This window comes from Staurois parvus, unplaced genomic scaffold, assembly GCF_062004578.1.
Source record: "Staurois parvus isolate SC_StPar_1 unplaced genomic scaffold, SC_StPar_1.0 ptg000173l, whole genome shotgun sequence".
Lineage (NCBI taxonomy): Eukaryota > Metazoa > Chordata > Amphibia > Anura > Ranidae > Staurois > Staurois parvus.
The window spans coordinates 4,935,706-4,962,500 of record NW_028317969.1 but is presented as its reverse complement, the minus strand read 5'-3'; the positions used below and the strand labels follow the sequence as shown (position 1 = coordinate 4,962,500).

The 26,795-nt window shown below is 41.0% G+C and overlaps 1 protein-coding gene across 1 annotated transcript in view; it reads left to right on the top strand.

The window, feature by feature from the left end:
* Nucleotides 1–26,454, top strand: part of ANKRD42 (ankyrin repeat domain 42) — a 61,932-nt gene extending 35,478 nt beyond the window's left edge. Inside the window, exons 7-12 of the mRNA XM_089676772.1 lie at nucleotides 1,804–1,929; nucleotides 4,265–4,370; nucleotides 4,727–4,899; nucleotides 9,023–9,149; nucleotides 11,866–12,007; nucleotides 26,106–26,454. Coding sequence (XP_089532898.1) covers nucleotides 1,804–1,929; nucleotides 4,265–4,370; nucleotides 4,727–4,899; nucleotides 9,023–9,149; nucleotides 11,866–12,007; nucleotides 26,106–26,216 — 785 coding nt within the window. The 3' untranslated portion in view covers nucleotides 26,217–26,454. The remainder of the gene's footprint in view (nucleotides 1–1,803; nucleotides 1,930–4,264; nucleotides 4,371–4,726; nucleotides 4,900–9,022; nucleotides 9,150–11,865; nucleotides 12,008–26,105) is intronic.
* The last annotated feature ends 341 nt before the right edge of the window (nucleotides 26,455–26,795 follow it).

The following is a 26,795-nucleotide window of genomic DNA, read 5'->3' as shown; positions in this document are numbered from 1 at the left end:
AAAATATCAGACAGAACAGCTCGCAGGATTGTGAGAAAAACAATTCAAAACCCACGTTTGACTGCACGATCCCTCCAGAAAGATCTGGCAGACACTGGAGTTGTGGTACACTATTCTACTATAAAGAGATACTTGTACAAATATGGTCTTCATGGAAGAGTCATCAGCAGAAAACCTCTTCTACGTCCTCACCACAAAAATCATCGTTTGAACTTTGCAAATGAACATATAGACAAGCCTGATGCATTTTGGAAACAAGTTCTGTGGACCGATGAGGTTAAAATTGAACTTTTTGGCCGGAATGAGCAAAGGTACGTTTGGAGAAGAAGGGGCACAGAATTTAATGAAAAGAACCTCTGTCCAACTGTTAAGCATGGGGTTGGATCAATCATGCTTTGGGGTTGTGTTGCAGCCAGTGGCACAGGGAACATCTCACGAGTAGAAGGAAAAATGGATTCAATAAAATTTCAGCAAATTTTGGATGGTAACTTGATGCCATCTGTGAAAAAGCTGAAGTTAAAGAGAGGATGGCTTCTACAAATGGATAATGATCCTAAACACACCTCGAAATCCACGGGGGATTACATCAAGAGGCGTAAACTGAAGGTTTTGCCATGGCCTTCACAATCTCCTGACCTCAACATAATTGAAAATCTATGGATAGACCTTAAAAGAGCAGTGCGTGACAGACAGCCCAGAAATCTCAAAGAACTGGAAGATTTTTGTAAGGAAGAATGGGCAAAGATACCTCAAACAAGAATTGAAAGACTCTTGGCTGGCTACAAAAAGCGTTTACAAGCTGTGATACTTGACAAAGGGGGCAGTACAAGATATTAACTCTGCAGGGTGCCCAAGCTTTTGCAGACGCCATTTTTTTGTTTTCTGTTATTTTGAAAGTGTAAATGATGGAAATAAAATCTAACTTTTGTTGACATATTATAAGAATGTCTAATCTGTAATTTGATGCCTTTTGGAGATTTTTCCATCTTTCCTTGGCTTCTTTATGCACATTAATACAAATTTTTAGCTGGGGTGCCCAAACATTCGATCCCCACTGTGTATATATATATATATATATATATATGTATGTATGTATGTATGTGTGTATATATATATATATATATATATATATATATATATATATATATATACACACACACACATACACACACACACAGGGAAGGAAATGCGTATTTGACCCCTTGCTTATTTTGAATGTTTGCCCACTCACAAAGAAATGATCAGTCTAAAAATCGAATGTTCGGTATATTGTAACACTGAGAGACAGAATAGCAGCAAAAAATTCAGAAGAAATGCATGTCTAACAAATGATGCACTGATCTGCATGTTCATGAGGGAAATAAATATTTGATCCTCTACCATTCGATTTTTAGACTGATCATTTCATTGTGAGTGGGCAAACATTCAAAATCAGCAGGGGATCAAATACTTATTTCCTTCACTGTACAAGGTTTCAAGATTGTTTCAAATGATGCAACGCTGGATGAATTCAACAGGCCAATGGGCAGTAACATAAAGGATTTTATCATCTTCATACAGTTTCAAGATTACACGCCACATTTCATGTTACATCATCAACTTCAGGAAGGCAAGAAAAGATGGTGCACACCCAACCTGATCTAGCTACATACAGTGTTTTTTTTTTTTTACTTTTTCTTGATACTTGAATTATTAAGCAGACAAAATATGTTCAGTGAAGAATAATCACATTCATTTGCCCGACAGACTTCTGTGACATTGAATTTTATAGACAGCACCCTTCATTTAAATTTTTTTTTTCAGATTTGGCATTTCCTGCTCATGTTGCTGCCTTCAAAGGTGACTTGGTAACACTTCGAAAGCTGGTGGAAAGTGGAATTATCAACATCAATGAGCGAGATGCCCGGGGCTCCACACCACTACATAAAGGTAAAAGTAATACTATAAAATGGTTCTAAAGACTGAAGGACAGAACCCTTGTGCACCCCGTTCACAACTCAGACCATTCAGAAAATAATGCCATTAACCTCTTGGCGCCGGCCGAACGCAACTGTGCGGCCTCTTGGCGTCTGGGCCTAGACGCCAAGCGGCCGCACATTTGCGTTCTATTAAAAAAAAACGTGCTGAGAGCGCACACCCTGTGCGCTCCCAGCACACACATTCGGTACTTACGGAAAGGTCCCGATCTTTTCTTTTGATCGGGACCTTTCCCGATCATGTGACCGCCGTGACAGCGAATCATGGCGGTCACATGACCCTAAAACCCCACCCCGCCTCCCGGCTTCTGGAACCCTTAAAGGGCTGGGAGGCGCCTGCGCCAAGGGGTTAATTACCACCCTCTGGACACACTCCTGTTACCAGTTTTCTATCCAAGTACATACAATATCATCAATGCGAAAAGACCTTAACTGGTAGATTAAGCACTCACTGGGTATGTACACTACGCCCATGGGCTTTCCTCTATCCGAATTACAGCTCACCTTCTCTTAGAATGTTAATAGGTTGGTCTGGCAAGAATGATCTTTCATAAATACATGCTGGTTACTACTACTGATACTATTTTCATTGGGTATGGTCCCTTCCATCTTTGTCTTGGGCGTTAAAGGATCATTTCCTAACACTGGATGCAGTCTGGATGGAGTTTTTTTTGTAGTTAGTTGATTTTGTATTGAACATTACAGCAAATATAAAATGCAGCTGTATGTATGTTATGTTAGTAAAGCATATGTACACCATTAGTTGGCTTGACACGCCATCATTCATAAAAAATGAAAAGTAAGGGAAGCAACAATAAGGCCCCTTTCACATGGGAGGTTCAATCAGGTTCACTTGTCAGTTTTTCAAGTGGACCTGTTCAGAAACTCCATGTAAGTCTACAGGCAACGCCATCCTTACCTAGGTTGAGGGAGTTGGAATTGGGTACTGACAAAAAAATGGCACTCGCTTTGCTTCCCTGCAAAAAACCTGCAAATCAGTTACAGGCTGTGGGGAGGGAGAGAATTAGCGGTACTTCACTTTTTGAGTGAGCTCCACTTTAAAGACAGAAAACACGGGGAAATCGCAAAAAAGGTATCATTTCAACTTCAAAGTTTCTGCATTAATGACGTGGTACAATATTCTACTACTGTTACGAAAGAAATATTAACCACTTCCCGTCCGGCCGCTGTATATAAACGGCCGGACAGTGGCAGTGCAGGGGCGGGTTGCCGTACATAAACGGCGCCCACCATTTTGGATTGTGCGCGCTCCCTGGGAGCACACCGCATCGCTGTACGGGACCTCTGTGTGAGGTCCTGATCATGTGATTACTGATTGGCCAATCAGTGATCACATGAATTAGTGTAAGCAAGATGTCACTTCTAACATCATTGCTTACCACGTGTGAACTCTGTGACTGATCACAGAGATCATATGGTACAAGACTATTCACAACAGCCTTGTACCATGTGACAAGCTGTGACCAATCACAGCTCTCTCAGTATTTCTTAATGGCTGCAAGAATACAGACAGAGAGAAGAAATTATTGTTTTTACAGCCTTTATGGGTGTAAAAGCAATCAGTGTAAAAAAAAAAAAAAAAAAAATCTTCATCACCCCCCATAAGTAGTACAGTGTCACTATGGTGACACTGTACTGCTAGGCTGACAGTATGTTAAAAAATCAAAAAGCATAAATAATAATATCAAAAAATAAAAATGTAAAAGTTTTAAAAATTATAAGTTTTGGTTATAAACTAATTTGAGTTATTTTTTTTACTAAAAAGATAACTGAATACAGTTTGGCCAGGATTTATAAAGAAAGATTATTTATTTGCAAAATTTTATTAGAAAAACACCAATTTTTTGGACTTTTTCATTTATATAGCAAAAAAAATTAAAATCCCAGTGCTGAATAAATACCATCAAAATAAAGTTTTATCTGTCTCAAAAAAATGCTAAAAAATTCATATGGGTGCAGTGTTGTATGACTGCGGAATTTTCATTCAAATTGTGACAGCACTGAAAGCTGAAAATTGGCCTGGGCAGGATGGGGGTGAAAGTGTCTAGACTGGAAGTGGTTAACTAGAGTGCTCTTCAGAATTATAAAAATAAAGTTAGATTTTTCCATTAAAGCCCATTTTGGGAGGTTATGAGAAGAAATGAGTGTACTTGGAGGAAGCCCATGTTGCTGATTTCAAACCAGACATACTTGAGAAAGGTTTGGGTCCTCTATGTACCTACAGAAACCCCAATTCAGATTTGTAATCTCTGTCCTTTCCTTCTCAGCGGCAGGACAAGGTCGGATTGAATGCCTACAGTGGCTCCTGGAGATGGGGGCTGACTACAATATCACCAATGAGGCTGGGGAGACCCCAAAGGATGTTGCTAAGCGGTAATATGATGTGGAAATGTGTGCAGGAGAGGTTTCTAGCTTTGGTGCTAGGTAGTGTAAGTCACGGCATGTAACTGATGGGTATGATTTACCGTATGTATTAGAGCGTTACAAGGCCTTGGTGGATTATTTTATAGTATGTTCATTTTATTACAGCTCAGACACTGGAATTAAATATTCAGTTAGCCAATAAAAGTAACTTATGTTTTATGGTTCTGATCAATCCATAAAAAGCTGCAAAATTGTTACTGATAAATCTATGAAAGGATAAATAGATATGCTTTTGCTTAGTTCTTTTTTGTATCCTTCTCTAATGTTCACAAACATTTGTGCCTTTTTTTTTCTTCTGCTTACAGATTTGCACAGCTAGCCGCCGTCAAACTCCTGGGAGTAGGAGCTGCGGAAGAAGACTCCGATGAAGAATTAAGTGAAGATGATCCATTATTTTTTGAAAGACATGGAGTAGAGGGGAGCACTGACCAACACGACGAGTTAAACCTTAGTTCAGCTGAGAAGAAGGAGGCACGCAGTATGTATCCTACTTCCCAACTTCAAAAGAAACAGGATAGGGGCCATTTATCATACGTAGCACCCTCCTAGATAGGCCGCTAGGATCATAGGTAAATTTAGTGCTTTTTTTGGCTCCTCTGTAATCATTGGAGCAGCTGTTGATTTGTTTGGGCTGTTCTAGGTCCCACAGGCTGAAGGTTTGATTGTTTCTGCCTGCAGATTCAGATGGGTAGCTTATATATTTATTATGCTGCAGCTAATCCCTGGGGACATGTGCACAGTAGGTGGCTGGAGTGGAACATAAATAGTCTGAGGACAGGAGCAACCGTAGTCTTATCCTGCTGGAGGAGTTTCCAACCTCAGGGTCTACGGCCCCTTTGAGGCAGTCCTGCTGGAGTCTGCTGATGTTCATCGAGGACCCAGCTGTGGCTGAGCCTGTTCCTAATTTCTTCTGAAGCTAAAGATCTGGTTTGAAGAACTCACTTAGCAGTGTCTGGTTGAACCTGGGAGGGGTGCAGCTGCCCAGGGTATTGTGAGTACAGACCCAAGCTCAAGATTTAGTGAGTGTGTTGTTCTTGTTCTGGGGTGCCAGCTGTAGCTCATTCTGAGGCTGCTTCTGTATCTCAGCATAAGTATTTCCCTTTGTTTCTGGCTTAAAGACTGTTCAAAGAAGTTTCACTTAGTAAAGTGTGTTCTTATGGAGTATTTCTGGAGTATCCCGTACCACCCTATCCCCTCCTACTAGACTGTTCAATGAGCCGGAGGGAATGGATTCTTGCTGCATGACTGGCAGCCTCTGCACTGTTTTTGGAAAGAACCAGTTAAGGGTAGAGCTACACACATATATCACAATATTACATATTCTTATCATGCAGTATATATGTTTAAAATAAAGCCCTCACTGACCTCTGCAGCTGCAGGCACTGGGGAGCAATTCTTCCTCAGATTCATAGCAGAAGCATTCCTGCTCCTCCCTCCTACAGTAGGAGTGACTTGACAGTCTTCTAATGTAAACAAAGAGCAGGTATATTAGAAGGCTGGAAAATGGAGCAATATGCACTCCAGTGCTTCTATAAAAAAAATGGATGAATTGCTCCACAGTGCCTGCAGCTACAGAGGTCAGTGAGCACTTCTTTACTGGCTGTTAAGAATGGAGACATTACATGGAGATCATATCCCCCCTTATGTATTATACATGGTGATCATATCCCCCCCTTATGTATTAAACATGGAGATCATATCCCCCCTTATGTATTATACATGGAGATCATATCCCCCCTTATGTATTATACATGGTGATCATATCCCCCCTTATGTATTATACATGTTGATCATATCCCCCCTTATGTATTATACATGGTGATCATATCCCCCCCTTATGCATTATACATGGAGATCATATCCCCCCTTATGTATTATACATGGAGATCATATCCCCCTTATGTATTATACATGGTGATCATATCCCCCCTTATGTATTATACATGGTGATCATATCCCCCCTTATGTATTATACATGGTGATCATATCCCCCCTTATGTATTATACATGGAGATCATATCCCCCCTTATGTATTATACATGTTGATCATATCCCCCCTTATGTATTATACATGGTGATCATATCCCCCCCTTATGCATTATACATGGAGATCATATCCCCCCTTATGTATTATACATGGTGATCATATCCCCCCCTTATGCATTATACATGGAGATCATATCCCCCCTTATGTATTATACATGGAGATCATATCCCCCCTTATGTATTATACATGGAGATCATATCCCCCCTTATGTATTATACATGGAGATCATATCCCCCCTTATGTATTATACATGGTGATCATATCCCCCCTTATGTATTATACATGGAGATCATATCCCCCCTTATGTATTATACATGGAGATCATATCCCCCCTTATGTATTATACATGGTGATCATATCCCCCCTTATGTATTATACATGTTGATCATATCCCCCCTTATGTATTATACATGGTGATCATATCCCCCCCTTATGCATTATACATGGAGATCATATCCCCCCTTATGTATTATACATGGAGATCATATCCCCCTTATGTATTATACATGGTGATCATATCCCCCCTTATGTATTATACATGGTGATCATATCCCCCCTTATGTATTATACATGGTGATCATATCCCCCCTTATGTATTATACATGGAGATCATATCCCCCCTTATGTATTATACATGTTGATCATATCCCCCCTTATGTATTATACATGGTGATCATACCCCCCCCTTATGCATTATACATGGAGATCATATCCCCCCTTATGTATTATACATGGTGATCATATCCCCCCCTTATGCATTATACATGGAGATCATATCCCCCCTTATGTATTATACATGGAGATCATATCCCCCCTTATGTATTATACATGGAGATCATATCCCCCCTTATGTATTATACATGGAGATCATATCCCCCCTTATGTATTATACATGGTGATCATATCCCCCCTTATGTATTATACATGGAGATCATATCCCCCCTTATGTATTATACATGGTGATCATATCCCCCCTTATGTATTATACATGGTGATCATATCCCCCCTTATGTATTATACATGGAGATCATATCCCCCCTTATGTATTATACATGGAGATCATATCCCCCCTTATGTATTATACATGGAGATCATATCCCCCCTTATGTATTATACATGGAGATCATATCCCCCCTTATGTATTATACATGGTGATCATATCCCCCCTTATGTATTATACATGGAGATCATATCCCCCCTTATGTATTATACATGGTGATCATATCCCCCCTTATGTATTATACATGGTGATCATATCCCCCCTTATGTATTATACATGGAGATCATATCCCCCCTTATGTATTATACATGGAGATCATATCCCCCCTTATGTATTATACATGGTGATCATATCCCCCTTATGTATTATACATGGAGATCATATCCCCCCTTATGTATTATACATGGTGATCATATCCCCCCTTAATCTCCTCTTCTCAAGAGAGAATAAATTCAGTTCCTCTAATCTTTCCTCATAGCTGATCTCCTCCATGTCTCTTATCAGTTTGGTTGCCCTTCTCTGTACTTTCTCCAGTTCCCATATGTTCTTTTTGTGAATTGGTGCCCAAAACTGAACTGCATATTCCAGATGAGGTATATACTAATATGTAAAGTGATATTTTATATGCAAAGTCATGGTCCAGCAAAGACGTACATCTTCTGTTTAGGTGCTGCCTGTTTCCTCCCCTACATTGTGGTTGCAGGAGTCTTCTAATTACAAACACGGTGACAAGTATAGAAACCGGTGTATCTGTTACACACCCATTCAGGCGGAGCCTGTGCCCCAGTGATAAAGAAACCTGCAATGTAGTTGGATCATGTGCAAAAAAAAAAAATGTGACGCATGTATAGAGGGCAAATGTTGGTGGAAGGGCATAACACAGACAGGAAAAGCATTTGAATCAGTAAGAATTAGCAAAAGACGGTATGGAAAATGTCATGTGTGTGGTTGCCCAATACTCTAAACCAGTGGTGGTCAGTTCTTTTTATTGGAGGCTCAAGTGCTGTCTTTGGCTTCTCTAAAGGGCCACACATAATATTCAGAGTCTTTAATGCTACAGAAAACTGTCAGATATTGCAGACGTGCAACAGGAGTTGGCCAAAGACTACAGGCATGCTAAGAGATGGTCAGAAACTGCAAACATGCCAAGGAAACTATTGGAGACTGCTGACACATTATATGAGACTGCTAGAGATCACTGCTATTACAGCCCCTTAAGAGATCTCTACTTCCACATTTGTGCTCCCTACAGCCCCCTTACTGGTTCCTGGTGACATTTGATTTTTCTCACAGCAAGATTCATTATAAAAGATCCAAGGGAAAACATATGAAGTAAAAAGGGATGGGAAGATAGTGAGGAATAAATTAAACAAATAATTTGGCTAATAGAACCCAAACTAAAACATATTTTTCATTTATTGGCCTAAGCAGGCAACTAGGAAAGTTAAAGCAGACTACCGTCTTTAGGGACTTGAGGACTACATAGTAAGTTCCAAAGGCCGCAGGTTGACCAGAGGGCTCAAAACATTGTATGACATATTGTCTTTCTTCCAGTGAGAGCATACAAAAAGATGAAGGAACTCGAGAATCTTCTGCAGATTGCTAAAAGCAATTATAAGCATCTTGGTGGGATCTTGGAAGAGGAAACTCAGAGAAAGAGAGAACAGAAGGAATCGGACCGGTATGAGATATTTTTTGATGCCTTCCACTTATGTGCTGTGGAGAGTGATGTACACAAATGGTCTTTTCACAAGGTGGGGATACATTGTTTAGTCCTCATGCACACCGGATGTATTTACAGCGGCTGTTTTTGGCTTTTGATGATTTTTTTCTACAGCCAGTAAACCCGCCAGTATTTTATCCTATGTGTCCATACACACATAGACTGGAATCAATGTTTTTTGGCTGGAAAAAAAACCCAGGACTAGTGGGTTTCTAGAGGAGTTTTTTTAGCTGTAAAAATGCTCTAACGCTGAAAAACACGGCAAAACATGGTAAATCGTGGCAAACCAGCGTTTTTAGACTTTTTTTGACTAAAAAAACCCCCCTAAAAACTGCAATCATGAAAAAATGCTACTAAACACTAATACAAAAATGCTAAAAACCGCTGAAAAACTCACGTTTTTAAAGTGACTTTACACAGCTAACGTTACCAGCGTTATTAAAACGCCCCGTGTGCATGGAGCTTAAAGGATAAGTTCACCTTTGGGAACATGTAACACATTCTCAGTGCTGCAACTTCCCCCCCTCCCTGTGACATCAGGACAGGGAGAAGTTCCCTATACAAGTTGTCACTTTTTGAATAAAGTCATTCACTTCCAGAGTTCTGCGAATGAATGAACTACAAGTTCCGACAGCCTTTGCAGCTGTCAGCTTGTAGTTCTCAATGAACTACCATGGTGCTGAGAATTGCCATGGTAGTTCATTGATTCTTCCTATCAGTAAATCTCAGTGCTCACGTTCTCAATACCCTGGTTTACCATCACCTCGGTATGAGATAATACATAAAGACCTAAAATCACATAAAAGCAACATCAAGACCGATCTACTATAGATGTGCTGCATATGCAGTGACATATATCTGTCTAGTGCATTAGCAGCACCAACACATTGGTTACACAGCCATCAGGGAGTGTGTCAAAAAATTGTACCATCAGGTATATACTACACAGCACTATGCAATAATAGCTGATATCAGGCATCATATATGAATGAAATAACCCATAACCCAATCAAGGCAATGTGGGTGAAAAAATTGAAAATATAAATGGGGGACGGATATTCCTGTAATGACAGGATAATGGAATAGTGGCAATGCAGCCCCTATACAGCCCCTAGGTAAGGCACAAGTGAGTGGTGGACATGTATAGATTCACAGTAGACATGCCCATATGTGAACAATGCAGAGTCATTCATAAAGGTATCACTGTTGGTATCCTTGGTGAGATAAAGATGATAAAGATGGCAGGGTCCTGCTTCACGGGGTTTCTTCACCGCAACATACAGACTATAAACCACCTTATTACAGATGATAGTATGAAGCTTGCTGGGTCCTCCGTCTCTTGTAATATATAATTGGTGCCTTACACCTGGATAGTGAATGATATAGTCCCCATCCTGCAATAAATTGATGACAAATGGACAGTCAATCAATATATTCCTGCTGATGTATGTAATAAGTGGCGAATAGTCACCCCCTGCACCTGCCTAGGGACTCCACTGGTCTGTAGTGCATGTTCAAACCTTAATACCATAAATAACAACATGTTATTAGATTTTTTTACTCTAGGAGTATATAATAAGTTTTGAAGTTCTAGAGAAATGCTTAAATAATGCATTAAAATTTAACTAAACCCATTTGATTTTAGTCAACTAAAATGATTTTATTTGACTAAAATGTACTGGAAATTAAACTAAAACAATTCAGATGACTAAAATGCGACTAAAACTAAAATGGCATTCTAGTCAAAAAGACTATGACTAAATTGAAATTGAAATTTGACGTCAAAATTAACATTGGCGTTTAGATATACTTTCACGTTGACCAAATTTAGATGAAGCAAAGTCTCTAACGTCAGAAGCAACCAGCCACAAAGAGCCTTTGAGATCCCTATCCCTAGTGTAGTTATGAAATGTCCGATTTCATTGGTCTCTAGTGAATGTGAGTGTATCTGCAGAGTGTATCTCCAGAACTTTCCTTTGGCCTCCTTGGTGGGTATGCACTATTATAAGGACCTGGTGTCAATGGCTTTGGGCTTGTGTTGATGGCGTTAGCTTGACTTCAGTTTGAAATGCTTATGTGATCATTTAGAATGATTTGACAGGTGCATTTGAACTGCAGTTGACTTCCTTCTGACATGCACTTGACTTCACATAGGTTTTGCATTCCTAGAGGCTTGTATGGGCATGCAAAGCTCATATGACACAAACACAAGCCTATCGATACAGGCTGCAAGGCACGTGTTTCTCAACCCACTGATTGAGTAAGCTGGGAGACTTGAAGGGAAAGCCAAGAAGGGAGAGAAATCAAAATAATATTTTACTGGGAGGTGAATGGATGGTGTGGAAAGATAATGTCATCAAGCCTCCAGCAGCCTTGAGCACTATCTGGGCATGAATTGAGAATAAACCACTGACTATTCAAATCATGAGAGGATGGTCAGCCTAGAACACCAGGTTATTGGTACGTGGGTCTTTTATGGTAAGAGCAGGCCAGTTACAATGCAGCAACTACTAGACATGAACTGGAAAGCCTCAGCAGGTAGCCTGGTCCTTTGTATTTTATTGAATCATTTAGTTTGAAAACATCATGCTATAAGCCAGGATTGTTATCTGTAACACTGGAGTGATTGGAACTTATCTCTGCCCAGGACTCATATTTCTAACCTTCTCTCCAGGATGATTAAAGACTTGGAGGCCCAGCTAGAGTATGAACGCCTACGCCGGGAGAAGATGGAGGTCCAGCTGGATGAATACAGGGTACAGATCTCTCAGCTCAACAGCTGCCTGGAACAGATGAAACCCCCTCCTCGACCCAGTGTAAGTGCTGTCTTCTTTGAAGGCCTCTAATGGACAACTTCACCTTTAATAAAGTTGTTCTTTTAACCTCTTGCCGCCCGGCCAATGGCCGATTGGCGGCCGGAAAAATCCCTCAGCGTTCCGGGTAGACGCCATATGGCGTCCTTTCGGGCATGCGCAATTTTCACACCTGCAGAGCCGTGCAGCGGCGCGATCTGTCACCGGCCGTGTACCTCGGACACTCCTGATGAGAGATTTGAGTACCGGCCCTGTTGCCGGTACCATGTGACCTGCTGTGACCAATCACAGCAGGTCACATGATGGTTGTATACAATGGATGGTTTCATTCATGCCATCCATTGTATACTAGTGTGTCTAGCTGTGAATGGTCACAGCGATCACATGCACAAGCTGGGCCAATCACAGCCCAGCTGTGTCATGTGATTAGCCGTGGCCAAATCACAGCTAAGCACAAAAAAAAAACCCCTGAATGAATCGATGTCATTCAGGTAAATGCTTGCTTATAGCAAAGTAATTCTTTGCTATAAGCAAATTGTGTAAAAAAAAAAAAAAAATACTGATCACTTCCCCAAAGAAGTGCTATGGTAACATTGTACTACTTTGGTCATAGTGAAATATAAAAAAAAAAAAAGAAAAAAAAGAAAAAAAATTAAAAATAATAAAAAAAATTATATATACATTTTTTTCATACTGTCACCAGTCAGTGTCCCTGATCACCGCCATGCCAGTTATATGATGACGCTGTACTGCACTGGTGACAGTATGTAAAAAAAAAATAGTGAAATTTTTTTTAATTTTTTCATTTTCCGAAAAATTATGACCAAAAAAATATAACTTCAAAAAACTCGCCATGACTCTTATGAAGTACGTCGGACTGTCTACTTTGCAAAAAGGGGTCATTTGGGGGATATCTGTACTGTTCTGACATTTGGGGGATATCTGTACTGTTCTGACATTCTTTGACCTCAAGAAATTAGATTGGCCGTCAGTACTTCAGGATTGATCAATATTCAGATCTATACCATAGTTTGTGAACTCTATAACTTTCCTACAAACTAAAAAATACATCCTAATTTGGGTTATTTTCACCAAAGACATGTAGCAGAATACATCTCGGCCTAAATTTATGAAGAACAATTATTTATTTGCAAACTTTATAACAGAAACAAAAACGTGTTTTTTTTTTTTTCAAAATTTGCAGTCTTTTTTGTTAATTTAGCAAAAAATACCCCAGTGGTGATTAAATACCACCAAAAGAAAGCTCTAGTTGTGTGAAGAAAATGATAAAATTTTCGTTTGGGTACAATGTTGTATGACCGCGCAATTGTCATTCAAAGCGTGAGAGCGCTGAAACCTGAAAAATGGCCTGGATAGGAAGGGGGTAAAAGTGCCCGGTATGGAAACGGTTAATAAATGCCACCATCCTGAATGCAGTCCATCTACGATAAAATGTATTATCCCTGATTCAGTGATCTTTCCTCCAATAAAGTCTGCCGCAGCCTGCACTAGGTCAGCGCTCTGAGGGTCCGCCTCACCAAAGACCCTGTTCCATTTTCAGAATGACATTATGTACAGTAGAGCGGGGTGCCTCCAGGTGGAAGCCGGGAGGTGAAGCATGCGGCCTAAAGCTGTGTAAGGGGCACCAAAATTCCTAATGGCTGCCCTACTACCAACATGCAAAGCCCATCCTATTGTCAATGCCTGGGCCTGCTGATTAGTAGCTTAGACACTGTGGGATGGAGTCTGAAAGGCATTTCCCAGAAGTAAGGAAACTCGGGGGTGCCAAGTACGACAGAGGTGGGAATTTGTGCTACCTGCTGGTCCTCTAAGGTTTAAGGCTACTTGTGTACACAGCTGTTTGCATCCTGCTTCTGGGCAGTGGTTGGCAATTTGGAACTATTTGCAATGTAGACTTTGAATTTAGATTTGAACCTCATGGAGCAGTGTTAGTTTATTGCCAGGTCTGCATCACTTTAAATCACATTTTGGCAATCATAGAATGGTCTCTTCTGGAGTGTCTGAATTGTTCCCCCAATACATGTGAACGTGAAGGCAAATAGATGCAACTTGAAACCTGTTTAAAGAAGCTCAAAAGTATCTCCAATTCAGGCCATTTCCTTCAAGTGGTTCTAAAGTCTTAAGGTTTTAGCTTAATGCTTTCTCTACATTACATAGTTACATAGTTAGTCTGGCTGAAAAAAGACAAAAGTCCATCCAGTTCAACCATAGGAAAAAAAAAAGTTATAATCCTATACCCACAGTTGATCCAGAGGAAGACAAAAAAAACAGCAAAGCATGACCCAATTTGATCCTGCAGGGGAAAAAAATCCTTCCTGATCCCCCGAGATGCAATCGGATATTCCCTGGATCAACTTTACCTACAAATGTTAGTATCCAGTTATATTCTGTGTATCTAAGAAACAATCCAGGTCTTGTTTAAAGCAATCCACTGAGCTGGCCAGAACTAACTTGAGGGAGTCTTCCACATTTTCACAGCTCTTACTGTGAAGAAACCTTTCTGTGTTTGGAGATTACATTTCTTTTCCTCCAGATGTAAAAGTGCCCCCTTGTCCTCTGTGATGACCTCAGGGTGAATAGCTCTACACTGAGTTCACTATATGAACCACTGATGTATTTAAACATTAAGGTAAAGAAAACTTACATGCTGAGTTCCCCCCAGCCTCCCTAAATAGTTACCTGAGCCTGATCTTGATCAGTGCATTGCCCAAGAGCAGTGGTGCTCTCCTCTCTCTCTCTTCTCACAGGACCTGGAGGCAGCAGTGGGAGCCACTGGCTCCTGCTGCTGTCAATCAAATCCTGTGATGAGGGAGTGAGGGGCGGGGCCAAGCCATGTTTCTATAGATGAAGGCAGTGCAGTCCCCATAGCAAGCAGCTTGCTGTAGAAAGGCATGCCGAAGAGGAGGAGCCAGGACGCTGGTGGAGAACCCCAGAAGAGGAAGTTCAGGGCCGCTCTTTGCACAAAGCAGGTAACTATATCATGTTTGTTTAAAAAAAAAAAAAAGGTTTAGAATCATTTAAAAATCACAAGAATGAATGCTGTAGCTGAATTTTAAAGTGTATGTCAACCCCAAAAATGAACTTCCCTTAAAGTGGAGCTCCACACAAAAGGGGAAGTTCCACTTTAAGGACTGCTCCCCCACTCCCCATTAAAGATTGGCACTTTTGGGGGGTGAGTACCCAAATTTGACAGGTACCCGCTCCCACTTCCGGTTCAATTGCCTAGGCGATCGGAAGTGGAAGGTGTCCTCCCTCCCGCCCCTCTCTTCTTTACATCTGTTCAAAGTGCTGATTTTTTTTACGTTTGTCTGAGAGCTCTGAAAAAAGGGGGTGGAGAGCTGAAGGTACACTCTGCAGTGCTAAGTTGATTGGAGGAAAGAGTGCTTTGGACTCGGTCACTTACAGACCATTTACCGTGATCTACCAGTGAGCCAAATTAATATGAGAATACGTGCATGTGGAAGTAAGACACTGACACTTCGCAGTTTGCCAACTTCCTAAAATTCTGTTTTATTGAGGAACTAACAGTATCATTTATAGGGCTTATGATGCAGGCAAAGCATATACATTGATTGGGTGAAAAGTCCACTTTCACACAGTACACCTGAACGGAACAGAGCTGAGGTTTTCAGTCAGCTGGAGATTCCTCCCTGTCACCATTTTTTCTTGGTGTCAGGAAAACTTCTCAGAAGTGACTCATCATGAAAGCAGAGGAATGGGGCAGCAAACAGAAATTCTTATTATTATACAGGATTTATATAGTGCCAACAGTTTGCTCAGCGCTTTACAATATAACGGGAGACAATACAGCAACAATACAGTTCAATACAAGAGGGTTAGGAGGGCCTGATCCTTGGAACTTACAATCTACGATTATTATTATTATACAGGATTTATATCGCGCCAACACTTTGCTCAATGCTTTACAATATAACGGGAGACAATACAGCAACAATACAGTTCAATACAAGAGACATGACACTCAGTGCTCTGGATTGAGACAAGTACACACTGTAGAGGGATATGTTTTGTTCACATTTCATATCTGAGGTTTACAAGCACTTTAATGACTGCAGTATGTTAAATAATCATTTTTGGGTTTAGATACACACAATTGTGACAAAAAGTAAAGTAAATTTAACAAAGAATAAAAAGAATGCATGGCCTGTATACACAGCCCTAAAATAATGGCTGCACAGCTTTGTGTGCTAATGTTGAATTGAAAGCATCAGCATGGCAGCCAGCAAACCACGTGAATCTGGAAAATCGATATTAAAGGAATGTAATGCTAATCCAGCGAGCTGCTGAGCCAGAATCGGCATCAATAGATTTCGCTGCCACACTAAGTCTTTTGTTTGACCTCAGTCAGAAAACAATAAGGGGCAGCTCTGGTTTTTGTTCTTTACATAAAGAAAATGTTTTTCTAAAAAGGCCGTATGAATCTGGAACAAAAAAGTGCAAAAACTAGAAATTCACACATCTAGTGGCCTGTACAGAACGTGTCAGTTTAGTGATGGTGGGGTGAAGTTATTTATCTTCATTACTCCATAAATACTGTACATGTATAGTAGGGGTGCTCATCCTTTTGAAGAGTGAGGGCCACTTACGTGATTTGGTAACCGGTCGCGAGCCATAGTGAAATAAAATCGTTCAGAACTTCAATATTTTGTTTGTATTTTTAATACCATAATGAACATTTTCCTCCTGCAGACATTGAACGCTAGCAGGAGGGAAAGGTGGAGAAGCTGGATTTCAGCAGTTGCAGGAGGAAAATGGAGAGGATCAGTTACTGTGTATGCCACCCCTGCCACCCCCTCTGTCCAAGTGTAAGGGCTCATTCATGTACACTGCAGCTGATAAACTGACGTTCAGAAGCATTTCTGCATTTTTTACAGCAGCCCCTGAACTCTCCCTAATGTTTTCCTATGTGTCCATGTACACATCGTCATTTACAGGCTGTTGAGTTTACAGTCGTTTTTTTGAACGCACCAAACTTGCGTTCAGGAGTAGATTTTACCGGCGTTTCAAACACTCGTAAACGCAGTTATAAGCGATTGCGTTTAGTAATCGTTATTTTAACTATTCCATGTCCATGGCCTTTTTTGATCATCAGAAATGCATGCAAAGTGTTTTCCATGTATTCAAATGGACCCGGTACACCAGCACAGCCAGTTCCAGGTTTTGCGTGAAGGAAAAAATGGTAGAACGCGCTGCATTATGCTCATGATGGGATCCATAGTGAATACAACCAGAAAAGACCGGTCATCTCAACACATACTGCTCTCTCTGCTCCTGCTCTCTCTATTTCTCTCAAAATGTCTGAAATAGTTAATTTTGTACTGTTTTTCAGTACATTCTGGGCATTTTGGAAGGTCTCCTGAGGTTATCTTTTAAAAATGCTTCTAAATGCAAACGTGCATAAACGCGGTATGCAAACGCGGCTAAACTGACGTTTTTTTACCTACCTACTTTTCCAGCAGTCAGTATCCATCGTTCAGAAGAGTTTTCCAAACTCCCTGTGTACATGAGCCCTAAAACAAAACAGAATGTGACAAGGAGGCTGCACGAGCGGTTGCGGTTGGGGAGGGGGGATTTGGGTTTTGGCAAAAACATGCCTCAACTATGTTGTTTTACCCCCCCCCCCAAACTGCAAAATCTAAACAAGCCCTTACTGTCCTGAGCCCCTGACAAGGTTGCTTTCACATTGATGCACTGAGGTTTACGTGCACCACAGGCACAGCACAGTGCATCTGTGGGTTAGACTTCTATTATATCTTGCAAATCCACCAAAAATCCTCCATTCATTTTGAGGGGGAGGGTCACATTAGAGGGCTCCGAGGGCCACAGGTTGAGCACCCCTGATGTATAACATAGATGTAAAAAAAGGTGAATTTCAGCCGTGATAAATACAAAACTACAACAGGAGAGACGGCGTTATATGAAATGAAAATAAACACGACAAAGCCACCTTCCATGAATTATACCAGCCACAGGTCATCGCTAATATCTTACCCTACGGCTAGAAACTAATATAAACCCTTCAACTGCCACATCCATGAATGTCATATGTATATAAAAAAAAAAAAAACGCACAAGATATAGGACTTTACTGGCATTGAAGGGGAACCCACACATGTTATTGTGTAAAAGTACAAATTTTATTCAAAGCATCAGAACAACATTAAAAAAATGTCTATGATAAAATTGCTCAGCGTCAATGCCAATGCTTCCTACTGCTGACTCTACCACAAAAATAGTATACATATGTCAAAACAAAGCATTAGTATTGACATTGAGCAATTTTATCATAGACATTTTGTAATGTTGTTCTGATGCTTTTTACCTAAAAGACAGAATCTTTATTGAATAAAAAATATAAAACAGAATTTGAACAACACAAATAATTGTGCAACATAGAGAGTATACAGGAATGGTAGGCAACCGTTAATCCACCAGAGAAAATCAACATTGTGACAATGTTAGCACTTCCGCCTGGCAGTACTAATGTCGCCGGTTCGAACCCCGACCACGGCACCACCTGCCTGGAGTTTGCATGTTCTCCCTGTGCCTGCGTGGGTTTCCTCTGGGTACTCCAGTTTCCTCCCACACTCCAAAGACATGCTGGTAGGTTAATTGATTCCTGTCCAAATTGGCCCTAGTATGCATGAATGTAAGTTAGGGACCTTAGATTGTATGCCCCTTGAGGGATAGGGACTGATGTGAATGTACAATATACAGTGGGGATCGAAAGTTTGGGCACCCCAGCTAAAAATTTGTATTAATGTGCATAAAGAAGCCAAGAAAAGATGGAAAAATCTCCAAAAGGCATCAAATTACAGATTAGACATTCTTATAATATGCCAACAAAAGTTAGATTTTATTTCCATCATTTACACTTTCAAAATAACAGAAAACAAAAAAATGGCGTCTGCAAAAGTTTGGGCACCCTGCAGAATTTATAGCATGCACTGCCCCCTTTGCCAAGCTGAGACCTGCCAGTGTCATGGATTGTTCTCAATCATCGTCTGGGAAGACCAGATGATGTCAATCTCAAAGGTTTTAAATGCCCAGACTCATCTGACCTTGCCCCAACAATCAGCACCATGGGTTCTTCTAAGCAGTTGTCTAGAAAACTGAAACTGAAAATAGTTGACGCTCACAAAGCTGGAGAAGGCTATAAGAAGATAGCAAAACGTTTTCAGATGTCAATATCCTCTGTTCGGAATGTAATTAAGAAATGGCAGTCATCAGGAACAGTGGAAGTTAGAGCAAAATCTAGAAGACCAAGAAAAATATCAGACAGAACAGCTCACAGGATTGTGAGAAAAACAATTCAAAACCCACGTTTGACTGCACGATCCCTCCAGAAAGATCTGGCAGACACTGGAGTTGTGGTACACTATTGCACTATAAAGAGATACTTGTACAAATATGGTCTTCATGGAAGAGTCATCAGAAGAAAACCTCTTCTACGTCCTCACCACAAAAATCATCGTTTGAACTTTGCAAATGAACATATAGACAAGCCTGATGCATTTTGGAAACAAGTTCTGTGGACCGATGAGGTTAAAATTGAACTTTTTGGCCGGAATGAGCAAAGGTACGTTTGGAGAAGAAGGGGCACAGAATTTAATGAAAAGAACCTCTGTCCAACTGTTAAGCATGGGGTTGGATCAATCATGCTTTGGGGTTGTGTTGCAGCCAGTGGCACAGGGAACATCTCACGAGTAGAAGGAATAATGGATTCAATAAAATTTCAGCAAATTTTGGATGGTAACTTGATGCCATCTGTGAAAAAGCTGAAGTTAAAGAGAGGATGGCTTCTACAAATGGATAATGATCCTAAACACACCTCGAAATCCACGGGGGATTACATCAAGAGGCGTAAACTGAAGGTTTTGCCATGGCCTTCACAATCTCCTGACCTCAACATAATTGAAAATCTATGGATAGACCTTAAAAGTGCGTGACAGACAGCCCAGAAATCTCAAAGAACTGGAAGACTTTTGTAAGGAAGAATGGGCAAAGATACCTCAAACAAGAATTGAAAGACTCTTGGCTGGCTACAAAAAGTGTTTACAAGCTGTGATACTTGCCAAAGGGGGCAGTACAAGATATTAACTCTGCAGGGTGCCCAAACTTTTGCAGACGCCATTTTTTTGTTTTCTGTTATTTTGAAAGTGTAAATGATGGAAATAAAATCTAACTTTTGTTGACATATTATAAGAATGTCTAATCTGTAATTTGATGCCTTTTGGAGATTTTTCCATCTTTCCTTGGCTTCTTTATGCACATTAATACAAATGTTTAGCTGGGGTGCCCAAACTTTCGATCCCCACTGTATATGTAAAGTGCTGTGTAAATTGACGGCACTATATAAGTACCTGAAATAAATAAATAAATAATATGTAGATAAAATACCAAATATGGCATGAAGATAAGGACCTGTGCAAATTATATAGTTACGTAGTTATTTACTTCAGGGGAGGTATGGCTAGTGACTACGCCCCGGTGTAACAGACCTATCTCTTCTAGGTGCTAGTTTCCGTAGACTGCAACCAACTATCCCAAATTTTGCTATATTTGTTGGGACATCCTCTATTAACATATATCAACTTCTTCAAGGGTAGGGTGTTGTTTATATCTGTCTTCCACTCCTCCAAATTTGGAGGAAGTGCCTGCATCCAATGACGGGCTACCAATTTCCTGGCACTAAATAATGTTTCATGTAAAAATGTAGTCAAATGCCTGTCAGCTTCTGAAGTGAGGATCATTCCCAACTGACAAGGCTTTGGGTCCAAGTGTACAGGAGAACCCATATGGTCGTTCAAAAATTGGACTACCTGAGCCCAAAATCCATTTATCCATGGGCATTGCCAAATCAGATGGAAAAAAGTGCCCAGGGAAACATGGTATATAGGACAATAGGGGTCCCTGTCAGTTCCAAACTGTGCTAAATGAGCTGCAGTGAGATATGCCCTTTGCATTATATAGAGTTGAGTAAGGCGGTCCGGCAATTTAGGGGAAACCTGCTGACCGTTATCTAGGACTTCCTCCCATTCCTCATCATCAATAACCCCGACGTCTGTCACCCATATAAATTTAAGAGAGTAGGCCAAATCAGATGCCTCTGGGGTAAACAAAAATTCCTATAAAGAAATAAATATATGGAGCACTTCTCAATGTATCACATCCAATAAGGACAGTGGCATGAGGGATGGGAAGCCATCAGGGAATTTGGACACTAGGGCATGTCATACCTGAATGTAACGGAACAATATAAAATTTGGGAGGGAAAACTCCCGCTTCAGGATGTCAAATTACTTTAATGTCTCATTTGATAAAACATGGGAAAGATGGTATACACCTCTTGAGGTCCACAACTTGTGGTCAGGAACAGTGAGAAGTTCAGGCAAGAGTCGGTTAGACCAAAGTGGGGTATCTATATGAAATCGTGCAGCTTTAATCTTGGAGGTGGAAAGAGCCCAAATTCTCCAGTAATGAAAGGCCATTCCTTTGGTGAAGGGCTGTGCGGTAGATCCCCGAGCACCTTTAGCAAGATCACAAAATGGATGAATCTCAGCTGGAAGTTCCAGGTCAGATACTAAGATGCAGAACCCTGCTCTCTCAGTCTTATCGATATGATATAGGTGGGAGAATTGGGCTGCCAAGTAATAGAGACCAAAATCCGGAAGGGCGATACCCCCCAGAGTAGTAGGGTTTTTTAAGACACGCCATGCCAGTTTATGTCTACCTCCACCCCAGAAAAAAGATTTCAGGATCATGTCCATAGCCTTAAAATGGGATATATACTGGGGAGTGCCAAAGTATGTAAAGAATTTTGGGTAGTAAGACCATTTTTATTAACCCAATTCTGCCCATCACCCCAAGTGGCAATTTGGCCCAGGTTTGAGATTTGGGTTTAATAAGGGAAAAAAGGGATTCTACATTTAGGGAAATAAATTCAGCAGGTAATCTAGATGCTTGTATACCCAAATATTTGATGGCATTAATGTGTACTAATGGTACAGGGAATGGAGTAGCAGGAGGGGGAAAGGAATCAATAGGGAGAATTTGAGATTTGTCCCAATTAATTTTTAGGCCAGACAAATTACCAAATTGTTCTATAAGGTCTAGAGTCCGCAAAAAGGATGGGCCAGAATTGGCTAGGTATAGTATCATATCATCAGCATAAAGTCTAATCTTTTCAACTAGTTCTGCTCTGTGTAGTCCACACACTCCATGTGCTGATCGGATCTTAATGGCTAGGGGTTCTGCCGCCAAGGCATATAATAATGGCGAGAGTGGACAACGGGTACCTCTAGAGAGAGAAAAATCTTGGATGTTCATCCATTAGCCAACACTCTAGCCTGCGGATCTGAATACAATATAGAGATCCATTTAGTAAATTTAGGGCTGAAACCAAAGCTTTGGAGAGAGTGCCATAAGTATATCCTATCCATTCAACTGAGTCAAAAGCCTTGGTGGCATCTAAAGAAACCACAACTCTTGTGCCAACATGATCGTGAGTAGCTTGTAGATTCATAAACAGCCTCCTGGTAATAAATGTGGTATTTTTTAGGGTAAGGTAGAGGTCTGAAAAATGGCTTCATAGAGCACCTTAAGAACAAGGCTCTCGGCTTAACAGGTATATAATTCAGGAGGCAACCCGTCAGTGCTAGGAGCCTTAGCGGGTTTAAATTTACCAATAGAGAAGTCTATTTCCTCCTTAGTCAATGGAGCTTCAAGCATAATAACCTGTTCTGCTGACAATTTTGGAAATGAAATGGTTTGTAAGTATTCCAGCAATTGTTGTGGGGTGAAATTAACTCTAGAGACATACACATCACGGAAGTAATTAACGAATTCCGCTGCAACCAGCGACGGGTTGAACACCAGGGCTCCCACAGCGGTCTTCAGTTTGATCATGATAGGTCTGGAGTCCATATGTGCCAAGCGTACCAGTAATATACCAGGGCGCTCGCCATGTTAAAAAATGCGTTGACGCATGAAAAAGAGTTTTTGTTTGGGTTTTCATAAGTTAATTGTTCCACTTATCTAGTGTGCAGTTTCAAATTGGTTAGCCAATCAGGCGTGGGATCTTTAAGATACTGATCCTGGAGACTAGCAAGATGTGAACTAGCCTGTTGAAATACTAGTTTGGAGGTAGGTTTAGTTCTAGATATACATGTAGTAAGGATAAGCCATACATGTTTTTTTGAAAGTTTCCCATACCACTAGAGGAGAAGTGGTATTATTATTATTATTATACAGTATTTATATAGCGCCAAAGGGTTTGCTCAGCGCCGTACAATAGCAAGGGGGACAGAACATGAGACAAGACAGTAACAATACAATACATGAGGGGTTCGAGGGCCCTGCTTTTTCAAGCTTACAATCTAGGAGGTATCATCATTTATTGTAAAAATAAATGGGTCCATTCCTTACCAAGTGTATCAGCATCAGATATGGCTGTAAGCCAGAAGCGGTTTAGTCGCCATGTTGGGATAGATGGTCTAAGGTATACCCGTAGAGTAACCCAATAAGGGGCATGGTCTGACAATAATCTGGGACAAAAACCTGCCTGTAAAAGTCTGGAACCTGAAATTGTGGATAGAGCGATAAAATAAATCCTTGAAAAAGTGGTGTGTGTGTGGCGGAAAAACAGGAGTATTCCCTACTTAGTGGATATAGATATCTCCAGGTATCAAGGAGTCCAAATTCAGTCAATAAATGACTGAACCGCATTTCCCGTGTTTTTGAAGGATGGGGCGTTAGTTGTATCGATCCAGAGAAGGATTGAGGACTGTGTTAAAGTCCCCCATCAAAATCGCAGGTATTGAGGCATATTGGGACATAAAACTAAAATCGTCACTGAGTACAGCGGAATTGAAAGGAGGAGGGACATACCAGGCTAACAATCGCAGGAGATTACCCGAGATACACACGTAAAAACACATATCGACCCTCACGGTCCAACACGACATTCAATGGCTCAAAGTGTACTGATTTCCCAACCAGTATAGAGACTCCTCTAGAATAGCTAGTATGCGTAGCATGGAAAGTGTTCTGATGCTTTGAATAAAACTTGTACTTTTACACAATAAAATGTGTGGGTTCCCCTTCAATGCCAGTAAAGTCCGATATCTTGGGTGTTTTTTTTTTAATATACATATTACCCTAAGGCTACATTCACCCAGGCGATTAAGGTCAGTGCGAATTGTAGCGGCAGTTATTTCTGCGGTTCTCTACGGCTAGGTGAGACCGCCGGCCCTGTTCACTATGACAGGTATTTGTGGCTCTCTGCGGTGATCTCTGTTGGACAAACACAAAGCGCGTCCAGCATCGATCACTACAGGTAATTAATGGCTATGTGAAGAGCCGCAAATAGCCACGGCCGCTGCCAACCTGTGAACGGGGCCGGTGAGCCGGGAGCCGCAGCAGGAATCTCTGATTCCTGCCCCTACTATATGCATCTGCCTTAATCACCAGTGTGAATGTAGATTCCGGCTGGATTTTTATATTTGTATTGCAGTAAGGTTTGGTAAAAGAGTTTTATGGCTGTGCATTAACCCTGGGCATGGAAGGGCATGAACTCTGGTGCATTGTAGTGTCCTTTATTTTGAATGGCACCTTAACAGACCTGCATTTAGCGCACCATCATCACTGCACTGATAACAAGGTGCAGGTTCTTTCATTTCTGCTGTGATAGCCCATATAGGCTGCCATACCATAATGCAGCTTTACCTTGGTCTTCCAGTTGTCCAAGCTCTTCTCCTCTATTGAAATTGCTTACTCTGATTTCACTGCATACTGTGAGCTTCTCACAAAGTGCATTAGAACCTGCAGCAAGCCTGGAGGATGTCCAGCATCATCTAGCCCAAGTATAGGCAACCTTGGAGAGATGGAGATCTACCTGAACATCATGTAGGAGAACAAAGGCCCCCAGGATGCAGCACCTTTTTTTTGTAAGGAGATAACCTAGCAAGGCCTTTTCAAGGCCCAATTAACCACTTGCCAACCGCGCTATAGCCGAATGATGGCTACAGCGTGGTTGTCCAGTTCTGGGAGGGCGTCATATGACGTCCTCCCAGAATGCGCCCCCAGCAGTGCGCACCCGGCGATCTCCGTTATCGCTGTGTCCTACAGACACAGCTGATCACATGATGTGGTAAAAGGCCAATCACAGCGGCCTTTTACCACGTGATCAGCTGTGTCCAATGACACAGCGGATCAACCAGGTAAATGCAGTTGCCGGTTATTGACTGCACTATCCTCACACTGTCACAGCGCGAGGAAAGTACTGCCGATAACCAGCAATTGTCAGAGAACAGATCGGCACTGATCATCAGCGCCCAGCAGTGCCATCCACCTGTGCCCAGTAGTGCCCCCAATCAATGCCATCTGTCAGTGCCCAGCAGTGCTGCCAGTCATTGCTGCCCATCAGTGTCTCCTATCAGTGTCCATCATTGCTGTATATCAGTGCCCATCAGTGCTACTTATCAGTGCCCATCAGTGCTGCCTATCAGTGCAGCCTCATCAATGCACATCAGTGAAGGAGAAAAATTACCTGTCTGCAAAATTTTATAAAAGAAACAAAGAAAAACTTTTTTTTTTCCAAATATTTTGCTCTTTTGTTGTTTATAGTGCAAAAAAAATGGCAAATAAATACCACCAAAAGAAAGCTCTATTTGTGTAACAAAAATGCTAAAAATGTCATATGGGAACAATGTTGAATGACCGCGCAATTGTCATTCAAAGTGCAACAGCGCTGAAAGCTGAAAATTGGCCTGGGCAGGAAGGGGGTAAAAGTGCCCGGTAGGCGAGGGGTTAAAGGAATGGTTAAAAAAAACATAGAAAATGTAAAAATACAAATGTAACTGTAAACACTTAAACCAGTCGTTCCTTTTAGGTTGGCTTGGCTGACTGCTTTGAGTTTTGGCCTGGCTGATCAGTGATACATCATGCAGAGTGCAGCGGTCAGCCAGAACCTGAGTATTGTATTTTTCCTGCAACTGCTAGGAAAGTTAATATTTTTATAGGCTGGAGTCACTGACTTTTTTTGCTTTCCTCTCTCCAGGGGGTGAAGCTGTCAGAGGAGTATAAGGAGAAGAAGAAAGCCAAGAAGAAAGCCACTCCGCAACTGAACCCCGGAGGGGTGTTTGTCAGGCGAACCAGTGAGAAAAGATAGAAGGCAAAAGACTGGCAAGGCATGCTGGGAAATATGGCAAAGTCATCTGACCTTAGATTACATAAGAACAATTTACATACACCTCACAATGTACCAAATAATGTTACATAGTTAGTCTGGCTGAAAAAAGACAAAAGTCCATCCAGTTCAACCATAGAAAAAAAAAGTTAAAATCCTACACCCACAGTTGATCCAGAGGAAGGTAAAAAAACATTAAAGCGAAACTTCACTCTCTCAATCAACTATTTTGAATATTTATGTTGCTATCATTAGTAAATAGATAGGAACGTATATCACATTTACTTGTTTTAAACTTTTTTTTTTTTTTTTTTTAATTTTTTCAGTTACTTCCTGGTTTCCATGCCTAGGCAAATGATATCATACATCCCAGCTGTCTTCAGGAGAGAAGGGAGGGCTCTCAGCTCAGCTTATGCCTGAGCTAAGGGCAGATGGATTCCAGGAAGTAATTGCTACATGAATCACCTGCCCTTATTCAAGATGGCCATGGCCAGAAATGCCAGCGGATGCTTTTCAAAATGATTTCTCAACAAAATAAAGCCTGGAGACATGGATGGATGG